The sequence below is a fragment of the Pezoporus wallicus genome, unplaced genomic scaffold (assembly GCF_028554395.1).
Source record: "Pezoporus wallicus isolate ANWC-B61680 ecotype Strahan unplaced genomic scaffold, APGP_CSIRO_Pwel_v1 contig_4238, whole genome shotgun sequence".
NCBI lineage: Eukaryota > Metazoa > Chordata > Aves > Psittaciformes > Psittacidae > Pezoporus > Pezoporus wallicus.
In genome coordinates this window covers 2,214,671-2,230,038 of record NW_026637932.1, presented here as the reverse complement: position 1 = coordinate 2,230,038, position 15,368 = coordinate 2,214,671, and the positions used below count along the sequence as shown (strand labels likewise).

The following is a 15,368-nucleotide window of genomic DNA, read 5'->3' as shown; positions in this document are numbered from 1 at the left end:
TAATTTAGCAGACATTTATATGGCGATAAATACTACCTTCAAAAATGCTAAAAATGTTGGCTAGGTTTAGTCTGAGCTACTAAAAATTTTTTATAAATTGTAGCATCAGACACAAGACAGACAAGAATTATTGGCTGGCACAGACTAGAAGCAACATTTATCTTTCACTTCAGTCTAAATCACACTAGCCGCAACACCTTCCATTTCACTCACACAAATAATACATTATTCAAAATAAAATGGAGCATTCTTGGGTAAAAAACTACTTCATTTTAAAGGGGGAAAATGAACAATACACAGAAACAAAGAACGACAGAAACCAAAGTTAAGTAGGAAAGTGGTCTATTATTCTGTGTTACTGCACAAACAGTGCTTGCTTAATTGTGCCTAGTTAGAAGGGTTGGTGCAAACTGCACACATGGAAGATGGCAATAAAGACCTCAGTCAGCTTTGTGGAATGAAGTAACTAGGTAACTGTTTTGACATATGATGGTCTCAGCTCCACCTCATCTGTTAACAGAGTGCAAAGATCCCAATGTGAGCCCTGATGTCATCTTGTCCTCTTACTCCTACTAAAAATCAGCAAATTCTTTTGCACATTTTTCTGTTAGAGACGCACGAATATCTTCTTCTTCATAGTCATCAAAGTTGCTGGTATCTCCAGGACCTCTGCACTTTGGTATGAATGGAGCTTCTACCTGTATTTGGTGAGGAAAAAAAAAAAGAAAAAAGAGGCACTTGAAATGTTATTGCCCTAATACTCTTAGATTTAACATTGTGATAATGAGCACAACAATATTCCCATTACTCCTCAAATCCTGCCAAGAAATCAGATATTACAGCTTGAAGTTGTGGCACAAATAAATCCAGCCTAAGAAGGTGCACGTCTAGCTGTATGAATGTAAGCTGAAAGAGGCTAGTACCTCAACTGACCACCATCAAGTAAAAGCTGCTTCCACTTCAAAACAAACCTTAATTCTCTTCTTGCAGAAGGGACCCTGCTCTCCACTGTTCGCCAGCTGCGTGGTGCAGCTCCTAGCACAGCGTGGGCTGCACAGCACTAGCACACAGTTACAGCGGAAGCAGAGTAGGCTGATTACCATCAACACTACCCAAAAATCAGTTTGGAATTCCTCTTCTACTTACATCAAACCTCCATTTCCAGATAAAAACTAGTACAAGTTTAAATCAGTATGTTATCCATCTCCTATAAAGTTCCTCCTGCGACCTAACTGTGAGAAGTGAAAGCCTTCCTGAAACTAGGCCACAAGTGAGAGACAAGCAGGGACATGAAGGGCTCACTAAAGACTGTACAGAACGCCAGTGCAGCTCTAATTAATGACAGAAAAACCCTTCTGGTAAAGACTACTTGCACATCCTCTCAGATCCACATATATACTGGACTGACCATGAGATTCAGTACCTCTCATGTCAGCTGTATGGTAGTAAGCCATTCACACTCAGGCACTGGAACCTGTCATTTTCCAGGACTCTCTTAACTGCTGTTTCTTAAAATGAAGGGAACCTACAGCTTCTTGAAGTTGACCTTACAATAAAATCCTTGGCTATGGATACAACTGAACAGTCTCAAATCTGTCCCTACTTTCAGCCTCATCTTGGAAGTTAAACTGAAATGACAATAAATGAAGATATGGATCTTCACAGACAGGGATCTGCATAGACAGGATCTGTACAGGGACATGCCTCCATTTTTACTGGCTGGCCCTACAGTCAGGGGAAGGGGAAGAAAAGTGGAGAGGTGGAGGGAATAAAAAGGAATTGTTGCCAACTTGCAGACACTGAAATGCTATTTTAGGGATCAGACTACTAAACTCTACCTTCACTTAGCTAATGTTAATTCAAATATTAATCCTTCTAGTCTATCTCATGTCATAAAGTTCAAAATTAAGCTAATTACTTTTTAAAGTAAGTGGAATTCTAGAATCAGCTGCATGCTGGAAGAAGAAATATGCAGTGTTCAGGGTTGATGGGAGGCAGTGATGAAAAATGGATGGTAAGGGAGGAACCAGAGAGAGTAGAAGGCTTGGGGGGAAGGAGAGGAGCTCTACTCCAACATGTCTAGGACAAACGGAAGTGTAGGTATGACTATCAATACTGCATTTCTCTTTTTCATTTGACAGGTACTTAATTTATCCACCTTTGCAGTAAGCAAAATTCTAGCAAAATCACTGAGGTGATGTAAATTTAAACCTGGAAATGCAAAGTAATCAGACAAGTATCTCTCTTGGGGACATCCCAAGGAGTATGTGTGCCAGAGGCAACATGGTGGGGAGACAGATAAGCAGAGCAGGCACAGCTCCAGCTAAGGCAGGGGATCAGATCATACTGTGCAACTGTGGAACTGCTCATTGCCCTGGGCAGATTACTGATGGGCTGTGTGTGGGTGTGTGTATGTGTGTGTGAAAATCAGTAAATTAAAGAGGTACAGCACATACTAAATACAAACTAAGGTCTGCTAACTTTGGGTGATAACATTATACACCCCCAAGAAATAACACTAACTGTTGGCATTTATAGACTGTGCTAATTGACATGTGTGTACCCTTTTGTTGCTGAAAACAATGTGTTCAGGCAATTTATTCTGAGAGAATATATGGTTTGTGTACACATCTAGCCTACAAAGCCATACAGTTACCATCATCTGAATTCTGTCTTCTGAAACTGATTTTCAAAAACTATCTTACAACAAAGCTCAGAACACAAGAAGAGTTTTAAAACATGTTCAAATCAGACGGCTCAGACTTTTCCCTATTATCTTCACTAAGGAAATTGCTAAAAGGACACTTCAGGAGATAACACTTGTTTATAGCAGAATACCCCTTTTGCCCTAAGTACAATCATGTTATCAGGCAGCATTTTAATAAACAGCTATGCAAACAAAGAAAATGAGACTTGATCTTATCTGAAATATTAAGTAATTAACTGGTTCACTTACAACTGTAGCCTAACAAATTATTCCTGTTACATTAGCTGCCAAGGAGATTCAGGAAAATACATACTGTGGAAGCAGCCGCTGTGAAAAGCTGGTATAAACCTTGAATTTACTGCTATATTTCTAAGACTGCTTAAATGATACTATGATCCATGCTGCTGTTTCAGCCCCTTAGTATTACAGTATTTATTCCTTATCATGAGAAGCTCCCAACTTATTCAGCATCACTTTTCACAATCCTTTAAAACTAATAATAGCTATTCTGGCTATATTACTTGCTCATATTTTAGAATACTTCTTGTTTCTGTGAAAATAAATCTCCACACCAGTGCACTAGCAATGCTAAGAACATTCAGCACAGTATTAAAACATCTGACTTAATATTTATTATGGGGCCTTAGTGTCCCCAGACAGCATACTGGCAAATGAAACTCAGTGCACGTAAATCTGCCTTGTAAACAGGCATTAAGAAAGCAAAGATAATTACAATTCTACAATGAGGAATCTTTTCTTAAAAATATCTATACTTAATACAAAGAATAGAGGATGTGTTAATTGTACCCTGTCTTCTAGTAATTAATACATTAGTGAATAATACAACAACTGTGCTGTCAGTTTATGTAGCCAAAAAAACAGTTTCTTTTTATAAACTATTGTTAGTTTTTAGGCTTGGCCTTTAAAATATTGCTGTTACAGCAGCAAGTTCGTGCCTCTATAGGCAAGACTCTTAGTGTTTCAAACTCAAACCAATTCTTTCAAATACTATCACTTACCTCTAACCTTGTTGCCAATATCTAGATAATTATATATTGTATATATTATATATATGTTATATAATATGCATATATATTATATATGTATGTATAATACCAGTATCTACAAAATTATTTCTCCACTTCTGCGACACCACCATTGAAGTTATTTTAGTCACCTATTGGTTGCCCATTGAAAAAAAATAAAGATAATTCAGAGGTTGCATTTAAAAGAACAATTAAGTTCTTAGGAATCTGTTTCCACACTAATTTAGATATTTAAGTTTAATTCTACCCTCAAGGGGAGAAGGAGCTTTGGAGCTACTGAAGAGAGACCTCGACCAAATTGTCATCATCCTCATATCCCTTTCTCCAGCTTCCTCTCCCAGCTCTGCTTCATTCATCCTGGAAGCTACTGACGTGCTCCCCTCTAACTGATACATCAACGGCTGCTCGTGCTCTGAAAATATTCCCAGTTGTCTCTTGCTTTCATCCTTATGCAGGCCTAAAGTTTACAGTGTGGACTGGGCAGGGACTTTCTAAAAAACACATTACAAAACATGTTGGTCAGGCAGGTCTAGAAAGCCACTCTAAACATGCCAGAAAAAAATCAATCAGCACAGCTCCTGCCATTGCTGCAGCTTATGGAACTGCAGTCAATTAAAGCGTAGTGTCAGAAGACAAAAACTCCTCAGCAGATACTGAGGACTGAGCATAGACATTCTCTGCATGATCCAGTCCCAGTCACAGATAAAGCAAGAGCAAGAAGGAGGCGGCATGCTTCTTTAGCAGAAAAAGAAAAGCTCTAACTTTGGCTAGAGCTTCTCCGCACTGAAGCACAGCCTGACTGCTAAGAACTAGCTGGAAAGGAAAACAGATTCCTCTCTGCTGTGGAGGAGTATTTATAGATGCCACTATAGCAGGGGTTAAATAAGAAGCGAGAGAGGCAGAAGATGGCTCATTCTGAGATATTCCAGAAATAGACTAAAGCACAACAAGTGTTAAGAGAACATGAATGTATACAGAGGTCTAGGCTAAAATACCAACGAGAAACAAACATAATTCAATTGATATATATTCTTAATATTCTTAAAGATTAAACTACTGTCACCCTCTCGCACTTTAACTACAAGTAACAGATTTAGAAAAGCAAAAAATAACCAGAAATTTAACTCCTTAAAGATTTGTAATAGTTGTGATCTGAATAGTTCTGAAGGATCTTACCTTTCTCTGATAAATGGCAATCCAATCTGTAGTTGCAAACCACTTGTGATTCTTTATGTCATTTACACCATTCTTGAGATTTCCATATCGTTTGGTCAAATCTACCTGGAGTAAATTTCTTAGAAGATCCTTTAGGTCTGAACTGAAGTGTGATGGGAACCTTACCTAAAATTATACATCCACAACATTAAAAAACAATACAGAAGTTTGATTCTTCCCCCTGTGAAGTAAACCAGCATTCACACAAAAGGAAACATTGGGCCATTTCCTATTCTTCCTCTAAAAACAAATCAAGTAGCAATGCATGAAAAGAGCAATTACTGCTGTTGCACATGTACTTCTGTTTTACAGAGCCTTTACCAATAGTGTTACCTTGTCCATCCACCATTTTCTGAACTGAAAGTTTCTAGATCTGAGTGAGTTGGGGAAAAATATTAATTCAATGTAATAGTAATATAAAAGTTAAATTTAACTTGGTGCCTCACCAACACATCATCTCAAGGCATTTTTAATTATCTTCCAGCAATAAATTTTTAGATTATAGTGTGTATATACATACACACACACATAGGAGATACAGTATATAATAGTATATATATATACAGTATATACATATGCTCTGAATTATCATTCAGCAATCATACATGAAGATTCAAACTGGAACTTTATGCTGTACTGTAATCTGTGTCTGATAACTGAACACACCAACACCAAAGATCTTGGATAAATAATACAGCACGATTTGAAGTCACTTGACAATACAATTCATTCAAACCTGGCTAAGAAATATTTGAAGATGATTCATGGAATGTAATTACACAGAGTTTTACTAGCAAAAGATCTGCTGATACCATTTGAGATGGCAGAGAGAAGAAAGGGGAAAAGAACAGGCAGAAAGATGTATTTGTCATGCCTGTAGTCTCAGCGTTTGACACTCCCTATATCCAGCTGATCAGTTATGACGTAAATGCAGAACATGGAATTATTTAACATAGAAATGTACTGCGAAACCAAGAGACCTGATAATCAAGATCACTGCTTCAGTTTATCTGTCAAGATATTCTACTCTAGTACAGGAAAAATCCACAGATTTTAATGAATATAATACTTAGACAGCTGAGCAGTAAGGAAATATTATCTGAATTTTTTAAGTAGAGAATCAGGTGCATAAGAAAGATTAAATAAGACTTAAGGTTATAAAGGAAACATACTGCTAGCTGAGAACTGAATTTTAGAGTTTCCAGAGTTCACATCCAGTGCTGTTTCTGCAACCATCCATGGATTCAGTAAAAAAAGTAGATAATCAACAGCACATGTTGAGGAAATTAGATACAACTGAAAAAAAAGCCCAAGTTTTCTGACTTTGGAGGATAAACATTTCTTTAAAAATGTATCTTAGTAAGTTAATTCCCATTTATTCACAGAGACGGCTGAGGGGTCACAGCATTACAGCAACCACCTTCTTGATTTAAATATGGTCCTAGACAGGGCCTACTGAGGCTCCTTCCCTTGATCAGAATTACAGCAGTACGTAAGATGCGGCACAGCATGTGTTTATGTAGGGACAAGGAAGGTAACAAATCAAGTGAGCACAAAGAAACATGAAGAGACAACGCTGGCTGGCAGGAGAAACAACAGAGAGAGCTATTCATGAAAAAGTAAAACGGAAAAGTTCAAAACATTTCTTAAAAATCTTATGTAACAATGAAAGCTGAACAGAACATTTGACATTGTCCTGAACTACCGGACTGCAGAAGTAAAGAAACCTACTATGGATTATGGAAACTCTTTAGAGCTTCTTAAAAATATTTCTAGAAAAAAAATAGCAAGGCAAATAAAGCATGAAGCTAAATAATTGTTAATAGATCATTTTTATCCAAGCATAAAAGGATATAATGCCATAATGTCTGTAAATTTAGTAACTTGCATTTGAAAGCAGGGAACAGATTTTTAGAACTTTGATTTTTAATGTTACTGTAATAAGGTCCTTACCTAAGAAGCATACATTACAAACTTCTTCCATGTTCTTTCCAAATTGCTCACACTCTAGCAGCCATTAAATTCTGCATCTACTCCTCACAAAAAACCAGGTTCTGCTAAGACAACTACCCTTGCAAAAATACACAAAGCCTTCACTCACCTTGCCAGACACAATCTTCTCGTAAATTTGAATGGGCTGATCTGCAAAGAATGGGGGATATCCAGCTGCCATTTCATAGATTAGCACTCCTAATGCCCACCAATCCACTGCCTTGTTGTAACCCTGGATAAAAGGAGAAATACTGCTGTTAGCACCACTTCTAACACAGTTAAAAGGTTTTCAGTATCTATCCATGGAATGGAAAGAAAGCAAATGCATTATTGCTTGCTTAATACGCAACTTACAAACTAGTTCAAACCAAACCAGAGCTCGTAGATTCCAACAGCAATATACTTAAAATATACTTAAAAAAATGCAGTGATGACAGTGAAACAGTGATGAAAGTGAAACATTTTGCACATATTCCTGTGCTGAGTTTCAGTGATGTCTTTACACTGATGTGACAAGACTCCCTAAGCGACAGAAGTGGCCACAATTTACTTTCTTTTTTTAAAATCAAAATAATCTTGTTAAAGAATGATTGAAATGTCTTTCAAAGCTTAGGAAAATTTCATTAAATACAATAATACTTCCTATACTGTATAACTTTTTGCTTGATTATCTACATTTCAGAACATTTGTTTTCATATTTATTCAACTAGCTACAAGGGCTTAAGTTTAGCTGTTACAGACTCATTTATAATAAAAAACTCCACCAACCTCATGAATTTTATGTGTTCTCTGAGATCTTTTACAAAGCTCAGGGCTAAGACTTGGGCTTTTCTCAAAAGTCTACTATGGAGAATTTGTAGTACATATACTGCAATTTATTCTGCTGCTTTAGCTACATAGGGGCAAAAAAGCTGCAAATGCCAAACATTTTCTCCCCCCAAAAAGTACATTTTGTTTACTTTTGGACCTGCAAAGGGTATTTAAACTGTATATTAAATGCACAATTTAACATTATGCATTATGATTGTATCATATACAGTTCATAGAACTGCTTTTTACCTTTATAAAACATGAAGGGGCTACAGTTGAGCACCTATATGATAAACAAGATTTCTTTTATTTTAACAGTCAGTGCAAGTAAAGAGACAAACTCCTCAATGGTAAGGTTGGACTGCATGTACTTGATATGTAGTGCAGTGGTTTGTTATGTTTGACTTCATGTAAAGTGCCTTAAACCTGAAACACTCTGTAACTAATTATTTAATAACTAGTGACTCACCCAATGTGGTTTTTGTTAACCCTGGAGCTTCTGTTCTAGTCTGTTAACACTTCAGAACGTAATCATTCACATCTGGTTTCTGACAAGGGCGCTAGTTAAATCACCTCATTAGAGACTCCTTAAATCCCTTTTTACCTCACAAGTTACATGGCAAGCATATGTAGAAAGCTGTGTACAGTTATGTGAAAATCTCCGATGTGGAGTACATTTTAGCATACTTAAAAACACTTAGAAAGCAACAATTTCATTTTGTGTAATTATCATCAAGAGTTGACTAGTCAAGATTTGATTTTTGGAAGTATCAGCAATTGGTTAAGCCTCAGAGTTTAATAATTGGGTGATAAGTTCTAACTGCGTCAAGTACATGGCCAAATAACAAGACAAAGTACCTTGCTGAGAATTATTTCAGGTGCCAGGTATTCTGGAGTCCCACATAACGTCCAAGTTCTTCCTTTTACTCTTTTTGCAAAGCCAAAGTCCGTGACCTGTCAGCAGAAGAAATAAATTGTAAGTGCATTTCTACAAAGAAATTTAAAATCAAGTACTTCTGAAGCATTTTGGAAAGCCATTTTATACAGAGGAAGTATCTGCTTCTCTAATCACATAGTATATAGTCAGATGTATCAGTCCTTCTGATACTTCTAAATCAGACAGTGAAAAGGTTTCTCATGGTAAAATTAATAAATAACAAAATATATCTTCCCCTTGACAAAACCTTCTATTTATAATTTAAAAAAAAATCAGTGGGAACTTCAGCTCACTAATCTCCCACATGTACTGCAATTACATTAACTTTCTTACACTTTTCAATCAGACTGTTTATACTGCTGGAAGTTTAAAGAACATGAATATGAACAAGTATTTATATTTTCCTTTAGTTAACAAATACATGAATCACAAAAAGGGTCACAATATCTGCCACTCATGTAAATTTAGAATTTTATTGCATAAGTGTATAAAGGTTACATGTAAAATTAGTGTGGGAATAAGAGAACATGAAAGAGGTCTTTCCATAACTTCTGATTTTGAGTATCTTTGAAAGCATCACCAGAGTCAAGCTTATTTATTTGAGGGCTAGGGCAGGGAAAATGTAGCAGTAATTGTATTCACAAATGGCAAGTTCTTGGCCATTACAAAACTCCTCATTCTACTTGGCATGTTTTCTGCAGTAAGTTTCAGAACTTTGTATGTGATGATAGCTGTGTGATCTTTGCTGGGCTGTACTGCAGAATACACATGGAAGCCAGGGAATTACACGTGAAACTCAGTTTCAAGCCATTAAGTCTGGAGACCTGTTTCTTTTGTTTCCTCCTTTGTACCTTTTTCAACCTCTTCCTGAGAAAACATACTATACCACAATGATAATAACTGCTTATCATACAACATCCTATGCTGATGTTTCTGATGCACTGCTCTCACAATTGAACAATCCAAACTCCAAAACTATTGAGGCAGCTTTTTTTGCTTTGTTTTTGATAAAACCAGCAGCCACAGCTGGAACTGAACAGAGAGGATGATGTACTGACTAGACAGACCTGCTTCAGTCAGCAAAGAATCATTTCTGTGTTTGTGAATGCACAGTCTACATAAGAAAAATACACTGCAGACGTGAGACAAACAGTAATGGCTTTAAAATTAAAAACAAAAATTAATGCAGTTTCTAAACAAAATTTAGTTGGAACTGCAGTATCAATGTATGAACCCACCCCCCTCTCTATTCGGAAGCAGAACTGAATCAATTTCACAAGGGAAGAGCGACTGCTGGACCCATTATCTTTTGCAGTATGCCCACCGTCACAAAACCATATTGTTGCACATACAGAATCACCAATTCTGAAGCCATTCATAGCTTTACACTAATGGTGCTCCCCAACCACATTAACAGAACTTGTACTTCTCCCTACAGTGTTATTTTATTCTCTATGCAAGACTATTTTACAGTTATAAACAACGTAAGATATATACCCTTTCTACTTCTCTCAAACGTTTTTATTATGTTTTTTTCCTGTTAGATTCTGCTATAGTAAAAGCTGACACAATGAGGAAAGACCTGATCCTATCATTTAAGGACTGCAAAGCACTGCAGAGTGCTTGTTACTGTATACCACCTTTTGGTATACAGCTGTATCCCATTTGCCAGTTATAAAAAAGATAAGAGCTGAAAGAAAGGTAAGGGGGTGCCATAAGAGGCTGTTGTAAAACCAAAGCTGCCATTTGCAGCACTGCAATTCTGATCTGGTCTCAGCTAAGCTCTTATTCCAGATGTGCCGCAAGACTCTCCAAGGGTGGGATTCACCTGAATGAAATGAAGTACTATAGTGTTGGTGTTGACATCTAAGCTGGTCATCCTAAGCCATCTATACAGACAATGCAGAGAACCAGACATTTTAGGGCACTGTTTGTCTTGTTCTAGGGCAGATATCTAAAATAGTTCAGATGAACAGAGCCATGTAATCACCTACTTCACACCACAAACCCCAAGGGAAACCTTGGCAACTCACTCAACCACAGACAACTCCATTGTGCATACTTAATTTTAGTCAGAGGAGGTAAATTCCAGTGGTTTTAACTGTTACTAACCAGTAGGACATTTTAATGCTCCCTAAATACATGCCAACACGTCAACCAGCTTCAAGACTATTTATTCTAAATACATTTTCTAAAATCACCTAACCCTACTGTAAGACAAGACTTGACTATCTAAATATACGAAGAACATCATACCTGGATGTATCCTTGCTGATCAATTAAAAGATTTTCAGGCTTTAGATCTCTGTAGATGAGGTCTAATGAATGGAGGTACTCAAATGTTAGCACTATCTGAGCTGCATAAAACCGTGCATGTGGTTCACTGTGAAGAATTAAAAGAACATTAAGTACCCCAATGCTATGCTAAGATACTGAAACAACCATGTAACTTCCAGGGATGGACAAATTAAGTATCTTGTAACAGATTCTTTTACTGTGTAACAACAAAAAAAAATTAAAAAAAAAAAAAAATCAGCAAAAGGCAAACATTTTAGAATTGACACAATCGCTTCCTGTATTTAAGTTCTGCAGGTGAAAAACACATGCAAATCAGCATGAACGTATCCCAAAATACAGAGCTTAGACTTTAAGTTTTACTTTTAGAAACTAACACCAATTTCAGTGAGCATAGGAACTCCAAGATTTTATCATGCATAAATCACAAATGCCTGCATTAACTAACTGAAAAATAACAAATAATTATGAGGTCTTCTTTGCCTGACTAGCTTCCGCACTGAAAGAGGAGTAACTTTAATGCATTTAACCCTCCAGAATTTTTCCTTCAATACTAACAAATTTTATAAAACCCTCTTCTCAATTTAGCAACATAAGCCTTTTTAAAGGAATAACATCATTAAGACTCTCACCTGAACCTTCCGATTCTTCTTAGATGTGAAAACATTTCACCACCAGGAACATACTCCATTACCATGTATAAATTAGAATTGTCCTAAGGAAGCAAGCAAACACACACAAATACATATTAGGCATGTTACAGTCTCCATAATTCCTACATACAGTATATTTTATTAAAGAATGTAAACTGAACGTAGCCATCAAATGACCTTAAATATGAAGCGAGACAGGTAGAAATTCTTTGAAATTTGCAGATACATGACAAAAGGAACGTCATATATGTCAACAAATCTATTTTAAAGTAAATCTGAATAATCAGCGAGTTCCTAACACAGGAAGATGTGTAAGTGATGAGAAGGAAGAGAGGATAAGATGCCTACTGTAAGACAAGACCATGCACTCTTACAAGTTCAGAACTGATAGACAGAGGTATTCTTGTCTCCCACAGCCCCTGCCCCAAGCTTCGAAACTGTAAGGACTGAGGTAGAACATCTTTGCTCATTTTAACTGGTATTAACAAAGAAGAAAGAAGGAAAAAAAAAAAAAGCGGAAGGAATTTTAGAGGACACATGCAATTCTCTAAATTAGGAAAATACTCTATTTCTTTACAGACAGACTAACACATAACTGCCATGAAATTAGAAGCTATCAAATGCTCCTTCCGTCATGGTTAAGATTGTCACTAAGACCTGCTCAGATATAAATCTCAACTGAAAAGCCCGCAGAACAATTACAAATTTACCATTCAATATATTGGTATAGAAATACATCCTTTGTGTTTTCTCAAAGACAGAATGATGACTACAGGCTCTCTGCTGCACAAGAGCCAGTTTCCCTCAAAAAGGGCAATCTCTAAATAAGAGTTTAATTTTTATTTATTTGGATATGTGCTTTCAGTCATCACCTGATGACCCAGGGTGCGTGCAAGTGTACACACAAGTGCAGGAACTAAAGCTCAAGACCTGGCAACAGTGCCATGTGAAGCATCTTTGGAAACTTTCAACTATTGTACTATAGAAGTTAAATGGTTTAACATGTTCGAGCACACGCATCACTGAAACCCAAATACCTACTTTCAAAATAATGATTACCTTAAAAGAATACTCCAGTTTTACAAGGAAAGGAAAGTTCACCGCTTGCAATATTCTCTTCTCATTCAGTGTGTGTTCTATTTGCTTCAGTTTGACGACCTAGGAGAGGAAAAACAGTCTTCAGTTTAAGTACATTTTACGGTTGTTGACAGATTTTTCAGTGTAAAACAATTAGTTGAAAACAAGCTTGTAACTTTACAGATAATACAAAAACCTTATAGATTACTAGTACAACAGGAGTGCTAAGGAAGGATTAAAATGTCCAACAACTTTAAAGAGTAATATTGATGCAATATGGTTCACAGGTAACTCCTGAAATAGTGTTTCTTACTACTTGCTAAGAATAGGAATCAGTAAGGAAAACACCTCTCTGTTTTCTTAAGAATTGCTTGCATTTGTAATGGAGACACTTCTGCAGCTGGATGACAGTTCAATAAAATCCATTTGGACCCTGGACCCTTTGCTAAGAAAGGCAGGAAACTGTGTCAGCCACATTCAATTACGAATTTTGTTATCTGTGGACAGGAGCAAACTGACTTATTTGATACAGCTCACACAGTAGTGAGAAGACGACTAAGGAGAATACAAATTCAAAACTGCCATTCTTATAAACAACTGTTACTTCTGCCAGACCTTTCAGTGTGCTTTGCTTTCCTGCTTAGCAGAAGTATTAAAAAACTAAATGCTGCTTTCTTGGAACCCATCGTAATGCCAAGATGCTAACAAGGCAGCAAACGGCAAATTTCTGATCACTGCTTTTTCTCAGTAATTAACAACTGATGTACTTGTATTAAACCCCAACATTGTAAAATCGATTTCTTTCCATTTTACTTAATCCCTATTGCACAATACAGATTTTGAGAATGGCATGATTTCCAAGTAAAGTTACTTCTCCTTCCCCCCTCCCCCAAAGAAACAAGGAGAAAATACACAAGAGTGATCAAAAGAAGTCTGGTTTTACACGTTTGGAAATCAAATCTAACAGCTACAAAAAACAGATAAGCAAGATATTCCAACCTTGACCAACACTGTGTTTAAATTGAATTTTTAGATTCAAAAGGCAGAACCTAGAAGGCCCACTACTGTTTTGCAATAAATGTCATACAAAAGAAGTACAGAGTTAAAAATATTAGATCTCTTTTGAATCACAGATCTTTAGGGACCAAATAAAAATTTTGCTCAAATCGGCTCATTTGTGTGGGAAGCGTCTGCTTCATCCCTAAAAAAGCTATGGCTCTGGAATTACCTTGGTGATGGAAGCAAGCAAGCTGAAGTTTTAATTTGATATTGTGAAGCATACAGCTGCAATGCTAGACAAGACTTTTCCACCCTTCCTCCATCTTCTGCTTGTTAGATACTGGAGGGCAACGGCAGCAGCACTACAGGCTGAAGCTGCTGTTTAACACTTCGCAATATCAAACTGTAACCTCGGATAACACGCCTTTGCTCACATTTAAGCTCGGCTCAGGGCATGTCTAATGACAGCTTCCTGTATATCAAATGGTATCTTGTCAGATTCTCCAGCAGCCTGCTCGTGTCTAAGATTTTGTTAACAATATTTTCTTTTCAAAAAAAACAATTATTAATGAAACTAGCCAAGCAATAGTATGTTACAGCCTTCCTAAATTAAACCAGACAAATAAAAGACTAACAACCTTACATGTAAGGCTTCTGGCTACACCAACTTCTATTACATATCATGATGAACCAAGCATAAGACTGGATAACAAAGGGACACACAACACGCCTTCTCTTTTTTCCAAGTAAAATGTAAATGAAAAATCACAGGCAGCCTGCAAGCTAATTTTAGACACCTGTATGTCTTCTAGAATATAGAAAGTGACAGAAACAGGTTCTCCCTAAACCACCTTCTACTTTTGTGATTCATTAATAGAAGTTACCGACATAACACTAATATATGTCTAATAGAATACACACATAAAATTATGTATGCTGAGTTGAAACAGTGTGTATTTCATAAAGGACTCGTTCATGTCACTGCCATAATTCCATTATCTAAAACTGCTCAGGAAGGTAATAATGCCTAAGTGCAAGAGTCCACATTGAGATAATGCTGACTTTGTTTTATCAGTTGCTGATTATTAAGTTCTCTTTGCCAGATTAATATTTTCTTAATATGATTTTTGTTGTACAGTAGCAAAGTTATTTACAGGGCCTTACAAAGTAAGAAAAGCTCTTATATTGAAGACCTAAGAATCTACTAATCTAAATAACGTACTTCTGAAAGGCTTGTCAGAATGGTTAAAGACACATCTTAGCATTCTAGAACTCTGTTTTATTTAAAATTTAAACTTTATCAAGTGATGCCACTTACTTAATCTAACAGTAATAAACTGTTAAATCAGGCTGGAGTAAGAATACAGATTCAGAATAGAGCATTTAAGTTTTCAACATAGAAAATGTCTACTGTCACAGCTGTTCTGAGAGGTTACTGTTCTATCTATGCAGTTACTAGAGGTGCAACAGGATTATTGCATAATTATGCTTACAAAAGTTAATACCCCATGGGTTCAAGAATGGAAAAGAAATTATTTTTTAAATTATGGTTTACAACTGAAAACTTTGTTAATTTCTGACCCAAAGAATCTTCCAGAATTTTGAGCTATACTGTGAAGGTGTGTGTATTTATTTA

The 15,368-nt window shown here is 36.5% G+C and overlaps 1 protein-coding gene across 4 annotated transcripts in view; it reads right to left on the bottom strand.

The window, feature by feature from the left end:
• Window positions 1-325: 325 nt before the first annotated feature.
• The window catches only part of PRKACB (protein kinase cAMP-activated catalytic subunit beta), a 72,687-nt gene continuing 57,644 nt past the window's right edge, over window positions 326-15,368 (bottom strand). For all 4 annotated transcript variants that reach the window (XM_057408331.1, XM_057408330.1, XM_057408333.1 and 1 more), the window contains exons 4-10: window positions 12,716-12,814; window positions 11,636-11,718; window positions 10,965-11,091; window positions 8,630-8,725; window positions 7,070-7,192; window positions 4,930-5,094; window positions 326-698 (exon numbers count right to left, since the gene is read on the bottom strand). In XM_057408331.1, coding sequence (XP_057264314.1) covers window positions 573-698; window positions 4,930-5,094; window positions 7,070-7,192; window positions 8,630-8,725; window positions 10,965-11,091; window positions 11,636-11,718; window positions 12,716-12,814 — 819 coding nt within the window. In that variant the 3' untranslated portion in view covers window positions 326-572. The remainder of the gene's footprint in view (window positions 699-4,929; window positions 5,095-7,069; window positions 7,193-8,629; window positions 8,726-10,964; window positions 11,092-11,635; window positions 11,719-12,715; window positions 12,815-15,368) is intronic.